Here is a 19,057-nt window from a genome sequence, read left to right as displayed (position 1 = left end):
CCGGCTGTAGCCTCTCTCTGCCATGGCTTTAGAGATCTTCTCATAGGTCTTTGCATTCCGTCTTTTGGAGTGCAGCTCGGCAAGCACGGACTCATCTCCCCACACAGCGATGAGATCCAAGACTTCCCGATCCGTCCATGCTGGGGCCCTCTTTCTATTGGATTGCACGGCCATCTCTGCTGGAGAGCTCTGCATCGTTGCCACTGCTGCCACTGCTGCTGAGCTCGCCACGGTGTCCAAACAGAAACTGCGCTTCAAACTGCCCAGACAGGAAAAGGAATTCAAATTTTCCCGGGGTGTGGCTGGTCAGAGCATCCGAGCTCGGACTGCTGTCCAGAGCGTCAACAGAGTGGTGCACTGTGGGATAGCTCCCGGAGCTATTAGCGTCGATTTCCATCCACACCTAGCCTAATTTGATATGGCCATTTCGAATTTAGCGCTACTCCACTCGTTGGGGAGGATTACAGAAATTGATTTAAAGAGAGCTCTATGTCGAACTAAATGGCTTCCTGGTGTGGACGGGTGCAGGGTTAATTCGATATAACGGCGCTAAATTCGACATAAAAGCCTAGTGTAGACCAGGCCTTAGCTACCACCTGAGCTGGAACAATAGCTGTACCAGGGGAAAGAATTGTGCCCAGGCCTGGAAGGTGTCCAGTCTGAGGAAAAAACTTGCTGAAGCATCTCTGAGGGTGAGATTATCTGTATTCAGTTTGATTAGACATAGATTTGCACGTTTTATTCTATTTTGCTTGGTGACTTACTTTGTTCTGTCTGTTAGGACTTGAAACCACTTAAACCACTGGTGGGGATAGCTCAGTGGTTTGAGCATTGGCCTGCTAAACCCAGGGTTGTGAGTTCAATCTTTGAGGGGACCACTTAGGGATCTGGGGCAAAATCAGTACTTGGTCCTGCTAGTGAAGGCAGGGGGCTGGACTCAATGACCTTTTGGGGTCCCTTCCAGTTCTATGAGATAGGTGTATAAATCTTACTTTCTGTATTTAATAAAATCACTTTTTACTTATTAATTGATGCAGAGTATGTATTAATACCTGGGGGGAGGCAAACAGCTGTGCATAGCTCTCTATCAGTGTTATAGAGGGTGAACAATTTATGAGTTTACCCTGTGTAAGCTTTATACAGGGTAAAACGGATTTATTTGGGTTTAGACCCCATTGGAAGTTGGGCATCTGAGTGTTAAAGACAGGAACACTTCTGTGAACTTGCAGCTTTGGGGCAAGTAATTCAGACCCTGGATCTTTGTTGGAGCAGTGTCTGGCTCAGCAAGACAGGGTGCTGGGGTCCCGAGCTGGCAGGGAAAGCAGGGGCAGAAGTAGTCTTGGCACATCAGGTGGCAGCTCCCAAGGGGGTTCTGTGATCCAACCCGTCACAGCCACATCCTAAGTATATGCCTAAGGTAGTGTCAGTCTTTCCTCTAAATCAAACAATTAATTGTGTGGTGTTTTCCCTAAAACCCTATTTGTTTAAGGCTGAGGAAGCACTCCATACCTTGGATCTTTGTAGAGCCCTGGCATTTTACTTGGACCACTCTAGATCCTTCTGGGCTTCTTCCAGGCTGTTTATAAACTATGCTGAAAGGATGAAAGATCAGTCAGTGTCATCTCAATGAATTTCACATTGGAACTCTGACTAATAAAATCTGTTCTGATGTTGCTAAAGTCTTTCCTCCATTAGATATAATGGCTCAATCCATGCTCAGGTTATCCCTAAACTTGTGACTTCCAGATGCTGGATGACAGTGGATCACTAGATAATTGCCCTGTTCTGTTCATTCCCTCTGAAGCATCTGGCATTGGCCACTGTCAGAAGAAAGGATACTGGTTTAGATGAAACACTGGTCTGATCCAATATGGCCGTTCTTATGCTCTTCACATCAGCTATCCCGAGTAATGTTTCAATAACTGATATATGCAAGGCAGCGACATAGTCATCTGTGCATACTTTTCCAACTCATTATGCCATCGCTCAAGCCTCTTGTGATGATGCCAAGTCAATGTTACAGTCTCTGTTCAGATGATCCAAAGTCCCTCCACCTTTAAGGGAAGTGCTGATGAATCATCTACAGTGGAATGTATATGTGCACAATCACTTGCAGGAGAAAAAAACATTACTTACCCTGACAGTAAGTTTGTCAAAATGTGTTGTTCACATACACATTCTGCTGCCCTCCCACCTTCCCCGCTACTTCGGACATTACTTACTGTGGTGCAAAAGAATGGAGAGATGGGCAGTGGACACATACTTTTTATGCCCTCGCCTGAGAGCACGAGGCACGTGCACCACCTAGTGGTAATGTTGGCAAAAGTCTCTGACTCGAGTGCACTGAGCGCACGCACATTTACAGTGGAATGTGTATGCGCAGAGCACCTCTCAAAGAAGAGCAGTTATTGTAAGGTAAGTAACCGTTTGGTCTTGTTCAGTGAGTAAGTGGTGGATCACATGCAGTATGGGTGGTGGATCATCAGGGGTTTGTGACTTATATTGAAAAATAACATTTGAGGAAAATATAAAGATTTCTGTCTCTGGCCCCTAGATGTGTTGTAGACAAGGATTTAGGGCAGAGTTAAGAAAGAAAAGTCTCATTCATGTTTCTAATGAATATTTAGAGTTTTGGTTTTTTTAACTATAATGTTCAATAAACATTTCATTTTAAAGTGTGTATACACTCACAACATTAACTGAGTTTGGTTGTGAGAATAGTGTTTCATGAACAAAGTCAGTATACAATAGGACCACTTTTCTGCTCTAAATTACACTAGTGCAAATCCAGAATAACTCCGTTATTTCAGTATAAAGGTCATGATATCAAAAATTTGAGCAGCATAAATGAGATTTATTTTATTTTTCAGGAAAAAGGAGTTAAGAATAATACTATTTCATCTCTTAAACATCCTGTCCCCACCAAACTGATTCAGTTCCTCACTCCTCATTATGGGCCTTGTCCTACTCAATTGAAGACCGTGGCAAAGCACCCACTGACTTAGAGTTGGATCAGGCCCCCCTGTATACCCCTGAATACATAGCTAAAATCATTAAGGGCTTCATCCTGGGAAATTCTGGGAACTCTCAGCTCCATTGACTTCACCAGGAGTTGAGGGCACTCAACTTTTTGCAGGAGTGCTGAACATCTAGCAGCATCAAGACCTTAGAGCTATCTCAATTTTTCTATCCATTTTTATTGCTTTTTCATATATATAACTAACATTGTCCAAATGCAGGACCACATTAAGCATTGGTAAACAGGCAAAACTGCATTATGCCAGAGCAGAATTTGGCTCAGTTTATAATCACGCTTAATGTAAGAGTTCTATAGACAGCACGCTGAAGTCTTCCATTATTAGCTTTGCAACAAAGATCATATTGCAAATTTACTTTCATGGTATTTTCACTTGGCTGCATAGTTTGTTGAAATGATTTTTGAAATGGTTTTTTAGCAGATGCCTAGTAGTGCATGCTGTATTGTTAAGGTTGCAAAACAGATTTCATTGTAACCTGCTATTTTTGCATACTCATAATTTTTAAATATACACACTGCTTTAGCTTAGCTGAAATGTTTTATATTAGATTTTTGCTTGAAGGTGAATTATTGTGGGTTTTTTGAGAATTTAGCAAAATTCCTTCAGCAATTTTAGAGTTGTATAAGAGAGTAAAAAAGAGTACACTTTTCTCATTGCAAAAACAAAACAAAACTTTTGAATTGAATCCACTGATTGTAAAAACAATTGAAGTTTGAAACTTGAAAATTGACACGTATATAATCCTGGGATGGCACAACTATGTGCTTCCCCATACCCAGAACAGATTGTATATACATAGTCTAGCCTAAAATGAAGGGGAGGGGGGAACTCACATTCATATGTCCTTATCTTGCACATTTAAAACGATATTAGCATTATTAAAGTATTTGTCACAGTTAGGGAAAAAGTGGTATCTATGGAACATTATTTTTTTTTTAAAGAATCTTTATGCTTTCTCATGTGTTATTCAGTTGAATAGCAACACTTGCTAATGAATGCTTATACTCTGCTGCATCATTCTATAACAGGGGAGGCAATCTACGGCATGCATGCCGAAGGCGGTACGTGAGCTGATTTTCAGTGGCACTCACACTGCCCGGGTCCTGGCCACTGGTCCGGGGGGCTCTGCATTTTAATGTAATTTTAAATGAAGCTTCTTAAACATTTTAAAAACCTTATTTACTTTACATACAACAATAGTTTAGTTATATATTATAGACTTATAGAAAGAGACCTTCTTAAAACGTTAAAATGTATTACTGGCACGCGAAACCTTAAATTAGAGTGAATAAATGAAGACTCGGCACACCACTTCCAAAAGGTTGCCGACCCCTGTTCTATAAGAATTAATCTAATATATCATTCAGTAAATGGAACTTTTGTGATTTTTGGGCCTGCTCCTGCTATCACTGAAATCAACAGTAAAACTTGCATCAATTTCAATGTGAACAAGATTTGGCCCTTTATTATGGAGATGTTGTGGAGATCATGAATCCACTGATTAGGTTTAGTCAAGTTTTGCACTTAGTCAGGTATTCAACATCTACATTATGTATGAAGAATTCAGAATATTCTTCCCAAACTGACAGCATATACTCTTTGTGCACTGAAATGCTAAGAATTTACAATAACATTTGTTAATTTGAGTTAAAATTAATTTTAAATTTGTTCTTTTAGAAATTTAGTACTTGCCAGACCTTTTTGTGTCCCAAATTATATTAATAACAGAATAATACAGATTCTTCGAACTTTACATAGAGTCAAAAGTCATTAGTTTTATGCATAGGTTACATTAGGCTGGAATTAATTATTATAGATTAATAGACAGGGCCAGGTCAATAATTCATATCACTCTTCATTAGTGCTTTTGTGCCATCAAGATTTACTTAGCCAATCATTGATCTTCTTCTCCAGCTAATTGGCATGATGCAGTTCTCTTGTTTGTAATGAGTCAGTGGTTGTGAGGGAAGTGTACATGTGTCAAGTAGGGTTGTCAGGTGTCTGGTTTTTGACTGGAACACCTGGCCTAAATCTGGCCAAAAAGGGACCCTGGCAGCTCTGGCCAGCAGTGCTGACTGGGGCATTAAAAGTCCGGTTGTTGCTGGGCAGGCAGGCTTCCAGCTCCCTGTGGCTCCGGGGAAGCGGCCAGCATGTCCCTCCGGCTCCTAGACATAGGGGTGGCCATGGGGACTCCGTGCACTGCCCGTGCCCTGAGTGCTGGCTCCACAGCTCCCATTGGCCAGGAACAGCAGCCATTGGGAGCTGCAGGGTTGGTGCCCATGGGCAGGGGCAGCGCACGGAGCTCCCTGGCCCCCCTGCCTAGGAACTGCTGCTAGAGGGATGTACTGGTTGCTTTCAGGAGCCACCCGAGGTAAGCGCTGCCCCCTTCAACCCTTCCTGCCCCCCAAATCCCAGCCCGGAGCCTGCACCCCGCACCCAAACTTCCTCCCAGAGCCCTGATTCCCCCTTCTGCACCCAAACTCCCTCCCAGAGCCCTTGTTAGTTCCAGCAGACATCTTAGGTGGAAAGCAGGGGTGTTCTCATGACTGGCAGCCCCCTTTGTTCTGTTCCACCCCCTTTCATAGCTTTGGCACAAGGCAGGAATCTTTGGTCTCTCTGGATCCCCACTCTCCCTTCTAAATGGAAAAGTACCAAATTTAAGATGGATTCCAGTATCATGTGACATGGTCACATGTTCTCTGAGACCTCATTTTTCATTACCCATGGGCTGGCCCACATGTACACAGGAAGGCTTTCAGGTAAATAAACCCATTCACAACCAATTGTCCTAGTGAATGGGAGCCATCAAGATTCTAAGCTACCATTAATGGCCCACACTTTGCATAATTACAATAGGACCTTAGAGTTATATTTCATATTCTAGCTTCAGATACAAGAATGATACATACATTCAAATAGGAGGAATATATTCAGTAGGTTATAACCTTTGTAATGATACCTTACAAGAGACCTTTTGCATAAAGCATATTCCAGTTACATTATATTCACATTCATAAGCATATTTTTATAAAACATGTGGAGTGCACCATCACAGTGCCATTAGACAGTTGGCAACCCTACCCATCAGGGAGGCTGGGAGGAATCCTGCTCTGGCAGGGTGTGGACAGTAAACCCAGGGGCGTGGGGAAAATTCTGAGGGAAAAGAAGAATACCCCAGCCCACTGCTAAATGGAAGCGCGGGACCCACCGAGGGAGAGAGGAAGCTCTGTCACAATATATATATATATATATATAAGTACTTTGTTACCTTGGTATGAAAGCCATACCTTTACGTGCAAAATGTTTTTTGTTATTTACTCTTTAAAAGGTTTCTATAAGTGCACACTAAATTATTTTCAAATTATTTATATCTTTTATTATGAAAGAGAAAAAAATTCCTAGTCTACATTTCATGTTTATAAAATAATTTTTATATTATAGAAGCACGAAAAATCCTCAAACTGATGAACTTATGCAACTTGAAAACGGCCAAACAAAGGTTTTTTCCCCATCTTATTACAAAATGTATCAGACAAGATTCCAGACATTCCTAAATCACTGCTTCAGTAAGACTAAAATCTTTGATCAATTAAAACAAACTTTAATTTCCTTGAACAGTGATTGAAATACAGGAAAATGCTTTTTTTGGTTATAGAAACTTCAGCAGTCTTTAATACCCGAAGCTGATTTTTTAACAAATGACTATAACCTTGCTTGAGGGATGTCACAATGATATCAATAAACCCAATGGTTTGAAGTAACCAAGTTTATTTTCATTTTTCAGTGTCTCTACAATTTGATATGGGTCTTTTAAAGAAATGGCTCTGATAAAGCTATATATTCTATGAACTGTAAACATTTAATAAATGAGAAATATACTACAATGAGTCCTTGTTTTGACCTTGTACACATTTTCTTCATAGCTGTCATTAACCATTGAAAATGAGGTGTATAGTTGAAGCAACTACTGACTCCCATTGACACTATAGGCACCATCACAAATTAACTAATTTCAGTAGATACATGCAGAAATAGACCCATGTTTATTACTCCCATGAGCTATCCTTTTAAGCCCTCAATTCAGCAAAGCTCTTAAGCTCAGATATAGCTTTAACTGCATGCTTAAGTCCATCCATACACAGCAGAGAACTTAAGCACAGGCTTAAGTTTAAATATATATGTAAATTTCATTGACGTAAATGGGACATAAGCATGTGCTTAAATTAAGCCTGTGCTTAAGTGCATTGCTGAAGAATAGACTCAAGCACATGCTTAAAGTTAAGCATATGCTTACTTTATTAAATTGAGCCCAAACCCACAGGGCTACTTTTTAAAATAAGGGCTGTTCATTGTGGATGTGACGTGCCAGTCGCTGTTCCGTAGTTGAGGATGACATACTTAAATATTCATTCAGAGAAAGAGAGCGAAAATGACTCGATAGCCCAGGAGTTTGGGTGCCCACCTGGAATTTGGGAGATCCAAGTGCAAGTCCCCGTTTCAATGACTATTTGATTATTTATACAGAATGGAATAGCTTCAGTGGGAGAAACTGAGAAAAACCCACCCCAGAGTACCACATAGGCCAGTAACTAGGGCATTCAGATGGGAGAAGTAGACTGGAGTTCAAATTCCTGTGCCATTGTAGCCAGAAAAGGGATTTGAACATGATTCTCTTGTATTTTGGATGAGTGCTGTAACCACTGGGCTAACATTGGTAGGGGTACTGCTGTTGCCTCCTCCCACTGACCATACTTACCTGATTGGGCTCCACAGGTGAGTTAGGTGGGGCAATGCCTATCTTGAAGGTCCCACTGGGGTTTAGGCATGAGCTAGGTGCTTAGGCATTAGGACTTAGGTGGCTATGCATATGCCCGGCAGCAGAAATTTAGGTACCTTGAGGACTTTACTAGCGGAAACTTGGGTGTTTGCAGGGTTATGTGGCAGCTGAGCTGGTGTTTTGAGGATCTAAATTTTGGACTGAGGCACCTAGCATGCCAGTTAGTCACCTGAATCCCTTTGTGGATCTAGCCCTTAGTTTATTTTATTGTTAAAATTAATTAAAAAATAGGCCCATTAAGATGTGTAGTCAGACCGTTATTAACTTCCTCCTGAATGAAAACTATTTAATATATTTTAAAACTTCAGTTTAATCTGTCAGAACAGACACTATTACGCACTAAGCTTAATTGTACAGGTATTGCATGATGCCATTACAGGGCAAAATTAAGGTTTTTTGAATGCCTTAACTGTGTACTACCATGCCTTGATATGTTTGGATTTCTTTAAACTTTAAACCTTAACTCTGAATTTCCTAGGCTTGTAGTGCTTATTTTTGGGATAATTACAAGATCCCTGTAGTGTTTTTACCATTTAAATACTGAAATGTATTAATCCTTAATTCCATGTTATAATGTAATTTGTATCTGGGAATATAAATAAGAGTTTTGCAGGATCAGGCCTTTTAAGAGAACAAGCTGATATTGTTAGCAGCAGCTGTATGAAACAATGTATGAAAGCAAGAGAACTTGCTTTATATTTATTTAAAAAAATATTTCTCTGTATTAAATCTAGCTCCTTTTCAATCTGCAAAAATATTTGCTAATGAAAGTGTAAAATATACTATATATTTATAGAAAAGATTTAATTTCTTTTTGCCCTCAAGAAACTCTTGTTATTTTAGAAGCTTTAAGATAATAATATCAACATAAAACAGCTGTATTTGAACATGTTTAACTAGTGACCCATCTGAAGTGGTTAATTATTTCGATTCCTAGAAGACCTCACAAGAAGTAGTAAACCTTGGTGGATGAATGATACATCTGCTTTTCCAGCTTCACTTCCAATTAATAACACTCTAAGTAGTCATCGTCGACAGAAGAGATCAGTAAGCATTGAACGCTTTGTGGAGACGCTGGTAGTAGCAGACAAAATGATGGTGGGATACCATGGTCGCAAAGACATTGAACATTACATTTTGAGTGTAATGAATATTGTAAGTTTGACCCCTCTATATATTAACATAATTAACACTTTTTATAGGATGGGCAATTATGCAATATGGTTTTCTGATTTGAAATAAACAATGCTTTAAAATATGTATCAGCCTGCAAAAAGTGATATATAGTAAAATGTTAGTATTAGGAGATAAATAAGATGTGCAATACTATTGTCTTTTCTCCATCAGAGAGAATATTATGATCACTGTTAAATCATGTTTCAATGCCTTTGGGTTTCATTTTAAATAAATTGACCCTCTAATTAAGAGTTATAGTGATTACACTTTTGGTTGGTTCTTTTCTTTAGCTAGCACTCTGAACATCTCTTGTCATGAGTTATTCAGTTGTGAAACAAGTTTATTCTATAAAGTGTTTGCAGTGAAAATAGTGTAGGGAATATTGATTCATCTTACTGAATAGATTAAGGCTTACTTAGAAATAGTTCTTTAGATGCTTGTAAGAAGTGTTCAAATTATGAAATTATATTTACTAAGAGACAACAGACTAATTTTTAAGCATATGTCAAATGAATGGTGTTTCTTGTCTGACTTTGTGTCTTTTCTTCTTTTCTGGAGGTCAGGTTGCCAAACTTTATCGTGATTCCAGTCTAGGAAACGTTGTGAATATTATAGTGACTCGTTTAATTGTTCTCACTGAAGATCAGGTAAGACTGAGCTGCAATTACATTAAACTTCAGACCAATAAACTACAGCATACTTCACTCTGTACCATTATAGAATCCACCTAATTATTGTTTAGAAAGGCTATATTTGAGTATAAAACCTCATCTGTAATCGTTTGCTATTTTTAAGGAAGATTGAAATAGTTTCAAGGAATATGCCTCATTTATTGTTTTAATATTTACCCAATGTAACAGATATCTTCAACTTACTTTTGGAGATTTCAGTGGTAGAGACTTACAATTACAATTTTATTTCTATGTCTATATTTTTATAATCTAAAATTTTTATATTGACATAATCATTATTAAAGCTGGAAGTGAAAGAATGCCTGTTCAGTAATACACTAACTGAACTCTGGGTCAGATTTTAGAGATAAAAATTGGCAAGAAGAGATTATTCCTAGAAACCACTGCTTCTAATTATAGTCCCATTTTAGTCTTCAAAAGGCTTAACAACTGACCGTAGTAATTTGTTTGGAACATTTCTGGTATGCATGTTGTATTGCAGCCAAACTTGGAGATAAACCACCATGCAGACAAGTCCCTCGATAGCTTCTGTAAGTGGCAGAAATCCATTATCTCCCACCAAAGCGATGGAAACACCATTCCAGAAAATGGGATTGCCCACCACGATAATGCGGTTCTTATTACTAGGTATGGTTTATTGCAGGTCTTGTATTTATTTTATCTTCTTTCTATGGTTTTCTTGTATTTACTTATGTATAAAACCTATATTTAAAGTAATTTAAGGGGTAGGTAATCTTGTGAGGGTAAAAAGATAATATGTTGCTTGTCTTTGAGAATATATCAGACCATTAAAACATAGATTTTAAAAAATTGGAAAGAAAATGTCTAAGAACTTACAGTATTTACAATTTAAATAACTTCAATAACTGTGCTTCTCATAACTGCTCCCATAAAAAATCTTGGAGTAGATCTGATGAATTTGCTTGATATATATAGTTGAACAAAAATTCTAAAAATTCTGGGAAAAAGATCAACAAGCAGGAGAAAAAAATTGTTTTGTTACTACTGTATAATGTTTTCAGTGTAAAACATTATTGCCAAATCCTTGGTGTAAATCAGTGTCACTTCACTGACTTCAATGGAGCTATGAAGATTTACACCAGCTGAGAATCTGGCTGTGTATTTGTGGCTGTGCTATCTAACCTAATTTAAGAAAAAAGTGAAATTTTTAGTGTTCATACCAAGACTACTTATGTGTAAAGGTGTCTTGCTGTACATATTACCATTTCTATGAGCCGGTTCAACACTGCTAAATCTATAATCTTTCAATCCTGTTAAATACTCGGTTTTCTCTGTGTAGTTACAGGTAAACAAATATTGTACCCTACAAATAGATTGTCTTAAAATAGCATTTCGCGTGCACCTGTTCCTTAGGGACAGTTTTCTTTTTTTCTAAATAGTCAAACAGTGATGCTAGTATTGATCTATATAGCTAAGGATCGTTAATGTTTCTATTATAAATATCCTTTTCAAGGGGCATATTCTATACTCACTCAACATGTCAAACTTTAATGGAGGTTTTAGGTATGGAATCAGTGTAGAATAATGCCCTCAAGATTTATAAGACAAAATTCACTCCTGGTTGGAATTTGAGCATAAAAGCTATGATATTTTTGAAAAAATTCTTTCATCTGTTTTTGAATTACAGTAGCACAGCAATGAAAGAATATGCTAGAGGCACTGGATTCTTGTATGTAACCATTTTGAGTGCAAAATGTGTTTTTCATCAATATTTCATAAATTACTTTTAATATATGCAATTAATGAGCACATGTAGTAGCTAGATTGATACAATACATTCCAATATCCTTGAAAGAACTGCTTTGGTCTAATGGGTAAAAATCACTTTGAAAACATCCTTAAATAAAGTACAAATTTAGAACCTAATAATGTTCCATTTTAAGGCACTGATTCTGCAAAGACATGCGTAATATGCAGGCTTAATTTTATACATGTGAGTAGTCCCATTTATATACACATATGTATGTCTCTAGCTGTTGTATAAACAAATAGTCTCAAAGTCAATGTTTTTATATACTTTCATGAGGGAGTGCTTTTTTCATTCAATGATTATAACTATCTAATAAAACTATAAAAATGAAATTCTCACACAAAGTCTACAGTAAATAATATTAAGGACTTGACCTTCCTCACCCAGAAATCCCTGACTTATGCTGATTTATTTTAGTAAACAGTGCTAAGGCTGAAACATTAGTCTTAAGTCCCCAGTTACATCAGCCCCCCTCCTGGAGCATGGCACCAAGCTGGTATAGAAAAGGAGACTGTAAGGCATTCTCTCCTCCCTTTTCCTTTCTCACAGCAATTAAAAAAAGATTGATAAAAGAGATTTGCATGGTCTGCTTACTGTAGGCAGGATTGGGGACGTGGCATGCTTCTATCAGCGATGCCAGTGTTTATGCTATAGCCAGAAAGGAATGCTGATCAGCAAGAGTATTTCCTGGCAGCAAAAACTGTACCCCCTCAACACTGATGTGGAGACCCTGAGGACACAAGGCGTGAAGCCGTGTTTGAAGATTTTTTTTTTCTTTTTGAAATAGCTCAGCAGTTTATTTTCTTTCAAATAAATGTCATGGTAGCTAAGTGCAGGTAGCTAATACTGTACACTTATTGCAGAGTCTCAGAATAGTGGTTGAACCTACATAACATATTTCACTTAAACACAATGGGAATATTTGATAAAGGAATTGTGCCCATTATTCAACATTTCCTTGCTTTTATCTCTTTACTTGAAAACTCTGAAGTTATTTTGTTTGTGTTGGTTTTGTGCACAGGATAAGTCTGTGGTTGAACTAAAATGTTAGACAAATGAAGGCTGTTTTCTCTATCACAGTCCCTTATTGGATGGTTCACTTAGTCATTTTTAGTATGACACTATACCAAATCCTAATATTTTATCCTGTAATTGTTGCAGTGAATTCTTTAAAAAGAAATATTAATAATGTTAGGATACTGAGCTGATAGTTTTCTATATAAAGTCTACTATTGATTAATACTATAGTATTGTTTGGATAATCAATCTCCTCCTTCCCATAAAGTGACTCTGACTTTAGCAAACCCCAATGGAGCCTTAGCAATTTTCTTTTTATTGGCAAAAGAACATTAAAAATAGTATGGAAACTTGTATAGGTCCATATTTTATCTCTGAATGTGCACAGGAGCAGTGTGTGCCTTTTGAGGACAAAATACAGTCATTAGACTTGAATACAACATTGTTGGTGTCACAAATGGTATCATCCTATTTTAGCAAGATGATCTCCATCTTGGTAGGGTCAACTCTGTGGAACTGGGCCTAGGCTTTGTGAATCTCTGTGCAAAACAAAAAAGCATAGAGACCCATCCAGTTTCTTTCCCTCCTATGAGTTGGATCCCATATCTTTGTAGACATACAGCATCCTCTTCCTGGTAGCCTCTTGTCTGCCTGTGACCCAGCTGCTATCTCACATCTGAGGCTCTAAGAACCATGTTCTACATAGTTTCTCTTCCAAATATGAAACTTTAGAAGCTAAAATACCCAATATACTATACTACAAATTATTTTTGCTATGGCAGATGGAGTTAATACTTTCAGCCTGAGTTGGGCTTTTGGCCCTACTTCCTCCCCTGTTTCAAAAAATCTCTTCCTCTGTTGAGCCTGAAAGCCAAAAAAAAAGGGGGGGAAAAAAAAAAAAGAGATCTTTTGAAACCATCCATACCTTTACCCTCCTGGCAACTTTTTAGCCCCCCTTTGTGCCCCCCCCCCCATGATTAATTCTATAGCAGCATAAATTAGGTGCAAGAGTGTTGCTTGACCTAGTCACCTGTGCAGAAAAGTATGGGGGCATGAAGTGTCCTCTTGCTCCCTTGCATGGTCTGCTTGCATCACCGCTCACAGTGTGAGGGGAATAAACAAAATAAAAGTTATATTCTCTCTCTTTCTCTCTCAACAAAACAAAAGGATCTTTAATCAAGCTCATTAATTTCTGTAAGGTATAGACTCATAGCCTGAGACTATTAGCTTGTTATACCCAGGTACTGAAAAGCTGTTTTTTCAAATAACATATATGACTGATTGAATAAAATGTTCAGGGACTGAATCTCCTCCTGCTGGGAGGGAAGATCCAGAGCCATTAATTTTATTCCCTGGTATGGCAGCAGACCAAGTAAAACACATATCCAGCAACCTATGGAGAAGAGAGTTCTAGGGCGAAACTGAGATGCGCGTGTGTATCTCCAAAGGGCAGAATTTGGCCCCTAGAATTTAAATGTTTTAAACAGAGAAACATTTGGAACTTCATTCACTTAAAGGGATAGTGTTTGTTTAAAAGAATAAGAGCATGAAATTTCACATCCCACTGATAGTATTCCATCTTTGGACTTTTTTTTGTCTTTTAGAATTAAATACAAATATAATGTGGTTTGCAAAAAACAAAGTGATTTAAATAAGAGAATAACTTGTTACAGCCATAAAGGATTTAAGAAGAGTTTGTTCTTATTATTGAGTTAGAGACAGTTTCTCTTTTCCCATTCACAAACTATATTGTTTCTTCTTCAATAAAGTGCTGCAATGACATTGACACAGATGTGGCTCCTGCAATTAGTACCTTATCATGCCTAGAAATTTGGAAAGTTTGTAATATTAAAGTGATTGAAATCCCTATAAATAATGATTTTATATATAGCTTAATCCTTCAACTCTATACACACAATAAACCTACTGAGTTAAGTGGACCCCTTGTGTGAGAGTAAACACTACATATATGAGTAAAGAATCAGGCCCATAGTGTTTTATACTGAGTAATCCAAGTATTTTAATAATCTATATTTTAGACAAACTGCAGGAAAACTAGAAAATGCCATATGTGGTATATTTTGTGCATTTTCAAGTGGTTACACATACTTTTTTGGGCTGGAGACATTGAGGAGGCCCTGAGCACTTTTCTTAACTAGACGCTTCTGTACTGTTGCCAGCTACTACTGTCCTTATTATTTAGGAAGTATATTTCTAGGCAATATGCTGTGTTTCTCCTTTTGTCACTAACCAATATGCTCTGCAACATGCATCCCCAGCACTGCCAGTATCCACAGGAAAGGCAATAGCATTGCTATACATTTGTTTCTCTGGATTTTTCACATCCTTTCAAATAATGAAAATGCATAGAAATATGTTCATGTTTTATTGTATATGCAAAAGAATCACTTCACCCACTGAATGACAGACCTACTTCAGTGAGTCACTTGGCAGCTGTTTTCCAGGACACAGCAACACTATGTAACATTTTAGAATGCACAGTAGAAAGTATTGTATCCAGGGGCATAGCCTATGGTAGGGGTTAATGCAGAGGTGCAGTGGCCCAATCGGAGTTCCTCGAGGCATGATGCCACAAAACTCCCTCTGAGAGCATAGCAGTGAGGTCCTTTAAAAGAGTGCAAGATATGTTCCCCCAATGTGGGGCCATCTTTGCTGGCCTTTTCAAGGGAGAGGAAAGGGTTATGGCATCAGTGTTAGGCTCTTAGTCTTTGTGCTCCTGAACTAAAGGACTCTAATTTTTCTTGACCTCTGCATAGATGCACAAAAGAGAGGCAAAAAGCTTCTTTAATTTTCATGCATACCTGTGTAGAGCTGACTACAGGCCTTTTATTTTTAATATCTTTAGGGCTGGATTTGGCTTTTAGGAACCAAGAGATGGTGTTCAAACTTACTCTTTCTCTGCTTCCCCTTTGCTCAGGGGGCTCTTCTTAGAGTGCTTGCTCATGTCAATTCCATGTTAGGTATGGGCGTGCCCATGTGCACAGTTGCCAGAGATTTTTCCCCCAGGAGATTTTCCATAGGGCTGGCCTTAGTGCTCCCTGGAGCCCCATGCTCATGCGCAGTATAAGGGGCTCTGCCAGCCCTGTGCTCTCTCAGTTCCTTCTTACTGTCCGTGATGAATTGCTGAAACAGCTTTCTCTCTTGCGCTTGCAAGTTCTCCCAGTGATTTTTTGCACTCATTTGTTCTTGTGTATAGTTAGGAGTTTAGCTGTTAGTTAATTAGTTAGACTGAATAGCAGTCTCTATCACGGGATGTCATCCTAGGGATGGGGTATGCCCCGGTCCCCGGGTTTTAGACCATGCGCCACCTGCCATAAGCCCATGCCAGTGAGCGACCCGCATGTGAGCTGCTTGCAGTGCTTCGGGGAAGCTCACATTAAAGATAGGTGCAAGATCTTCAAGGGCTTCAGGCCACGCACACAAAAGGACAGGGACATTTGTCTGAAGGCCCTGTTAATGGAAGCACACTTAGACCTGCCTCGGAGCTGTCCTGCTCCAATTTGGCGCTGAGCACTTCAGCCTTGATACGGAGGGCTCCCCCAATACTGGGAATTTCTCGGCACCAATCACCATCTCCGGTGCCAAGGAAGCTGCCCAAGAAACAGTGTGCCGAAAGAGGGCACTCTCCTGCGCCGAAAAAGGATAAGTGGGGAGTGACTGATGAGGTGAGACCTGTACCAGGCCACTTGTCCTCCCCAAAGCCTCCACCCAGGGCGCCGAGCCCAGTCTGGGACCCACCACCTTCTCCTCGGAGTGGTCGGGGCACCCTACTCTTGAGAGCCCCTTCAACACCTTAGGCTTTTCAGGCAGCAAAGGACCTTATGGCTCTCCAAGTACTGCCCACTCCCCAAGACTATCCACTGATGTTGGAGTAATTGAAGGCAACTCCTTCCAGAGGGAAACCCGCCATGGGTCTGCTGCAATGGTCACCAACTCAACACCAGTCCCCAGCTTCATGGCTCGCTCTCCAGCTTCGCAACACTGGTCGCCAGGTTCGCAACACTGGTCCCCGGCTTCTCGGCACCGGTCGCTGGAGCCATGTCACTGGTCCCCGACTCCTCGGCATCTCTCCCTGGTTCCGCATCACAGCCAGCAGGTGGAAGCGACAACGGCTCTACTGTGGTCTCTCAGGGAGGAATCCTCAGAAGAGGAATCCATCCTCTCACTGAGGAGACACTGCTCATCTTATGCACTGGACTTCAGTGCTGTACCTGCCGCAGGTGCTTGGCCACCGGGGCAGTGGCTGATGCATTGGCAGTATTGGAACCCCTGGGGATTGCCTCCGATGCCAGGTCCTCATTCCCCCCTGCGATCTGCGGCAGCATCTGAGAGGTAAGCCCCAGTGCAGCCCCGACTGGTACGGGACCCAGGCTCGGATTCCAACCCTGGTACCGAGACCCCAGCAGTGGCCCCAGTGAATGTGACCCTGGTGTTGGAGGAGGACCCAGCCCCTCCTGCAGTGTTGGCATCTTCCTCATCATTCCCAGATGACTTGGTCACGGTTCCCTCCCACCCACTGTCTCTGGATGATTTCCGAGCTCACCAAATGGGTCATCACGAATTTGGGGCTAGAGGTGGAGGAGCTAAAGGAGCCCACAGACAGTCTTTGTGATATTTTGGCTGCAGCAGCCCCTTCTAAGGTTGCTCTACCAGTCCATGATTGGGTGTTAAAACTGGTTAAGGCGCTGTGGCAGACCCCATCTTCTCTGCCGCCAACCTCAAAAAGGGCAGAGGAAAAATATTATGTCTTGGCCAAAGGGTTTGAGTACGTGTTACTCACACCCTCCCCTGACCTATAGCAGTAAATTTATAATATCCCTGCACCCATTCATATGTGTTAGTTGGGGAATTGGCTAGGGATGTGGGGAGAGCCAAAACTCAACATGTTTCTTGCCCCTCACAGGTCCAGGATCCTGCAGGAGTATACTATGGAGTTCTTACTCCCCCTTAATCCCTTGCTTGGGTATGTAGTCCAAGTCACAAGTAGTTCTTAGACACTTAAGACATATAAGAGAGTTTTAAGTATTATAGGTAACCATTTGGATAACTTTATTAGTTTTATTTGTATTTTGAGCTTTACAAACTATAAAAAATAGTCTCTTCCTATAGGAAAAGTTAGTTGGCATTTTGAATGACTGAGACCAGCAATTTGGCATGAGATCAATATCCGGAACTACTTCTATTTCTTCTTTTATGAAGTAACATGTAGCTGAAAGTTGAAAGCATCTGTCACAAGTATAAAATGAAATCCATTTTCAAGTTTGCACTGTAGTAAAGCAAACCATTGATCACTTACATTTCAGAAAGGATTTACTGTTCTTTATCAGAATGTGTTTTACGTTTGGTAGTCAGCTTGAACAGCCTAATGCATCCATTTCTTGGCCTCTTTTCTGTAAACTCTTTAAACCATTACACTTATTCCATATATGTGAGATCAGGAAATGCATGGAATTGAAATACTTCAATCTATTATAGTAATTATTGTAATATATGCTTCAGAAAAAACTTAAGTTGTTTTTTCCTCTTGTGAATTTCATTATTAACTAGGATAATCTGAGGGATTAAGGAAGTACATTAATGAAAAGGAAAGCTACTGCAGATACATTTATGAAGTTTGGATCAAGTATTTGCTTTATGTTTAAGACTTCTAAAAAAATTCATGCACAGGACCAGATTGCTCTCCTAGTGTAAAACCTGTGCAAGGGGTGCCTGGAGGAGAAAATCTCTTCAATGAGATCCCTTGGGGTAATAGGGAGGGATGGGTTTGGTCTCCTGTGAAAATGGCGAAGGGGACTGACCAAAGTCTGCTGGATCCTAGAGAGAATTATTCAGGCCACAGAAGGCACCCTGCACACACAGATCTTTTCCTCTTATGCAGAAGGGAGGGGTGAATCACCACACTGGCTCCATTCCCTCCACCCCAGCTCCTGCAGAGAGTCATCCATTGGTCTGGGGTCCAAGCTGGGGGGAGGAAGTGGAGACTGGGCAGTATGAAGGAGGATTGGGAGACCTGGAAAGGTTATACTTTGTCTTTTCCACACACCCTGGCCCCATGGAGATTCACTGGAAAAGATAATACAGCATAAGTCTGTATTATCTTTTCTACAGAACCCACCTAGTGGAAATCCCAGGGCATCTATAGTCAGTGGAAGCCTCTGGTAGCACAGCTCCAATGGAGCCAAGCAGGTGGCACTGCTGGGAGTCAGGGCTGGTGTGGAAGCCCAGAGCCTCTGTGAAGATGGTGCTGGCCTCTCATAGATATCTTGGGATTTACCAGGTTTGGGGGAGGGACTAGGGCTGGAATAATTCTCCTGTGGGCCCAGGGCTACTAGATTTTGTGGGGCCCTTGTATACAAGTCTTTTTTCTAATTTAAAACAAAATGATCACAATTATGGCATTGAGGCTATTAATGCTATACTAAATTTGCCTTTTAATTAACATAAAGCCATTCTGTGGTTACATTTAAGTCTTAAAACATGTAGAATATAGTTAAGTTAATTCAAA

At 40.0% G+C, this 19,057-nt stretch overlaps 1 protein-coding gene across 1 annotated transcript in view; it reads left to right on the top strand.

The window, feature by feature from the left end:
- LOC115271179 (A disintegrin and metalloproteinase with thrombospondin motifs 6-like) overlaps window positions 1–19,057 on the top strand; it is a 69,937-nt gene that overhangs the window by 36,431 nt on the left and 14,449 nt on the right. The window contains exons 5-7 of the mRNA XM_029910914.1: window positions 8,813–9,030; window positions 9,615–9,698; window positions 10,225–10,370. Of these exons, the coding sequence (XP_029766774.1) occupies window positions 8,813–9,030; window positions 9,615–9,698; window positions 10,225–10,370 (448 nt within the window). The remainder of the gene's footprint in view (window positions 1–8,812; window positions 9,031–9,614; window positions 9,699–10,224; window positions 10,371–19,057) is intronic.

This window comes from Terrapene carolina, unplaced genomic scaffold (genome assembly GCF_002925995.2).
Source record: "Terrapene carolina triunguis isolate 2854851 unplaced genomic scaffold, T_m_triunguis-2.0 Scaffold69, whole genome shotgun sequence".
NCBI lineage: Eukaryota > Metazoa > Chordata > Testudines > Emydidae > Terrapene > Terrapene triunguis.
Note: the sequence above shows the minus strand (reverse complement) of the source record. Positions and strands in the feature narration are given on the sequence as shown.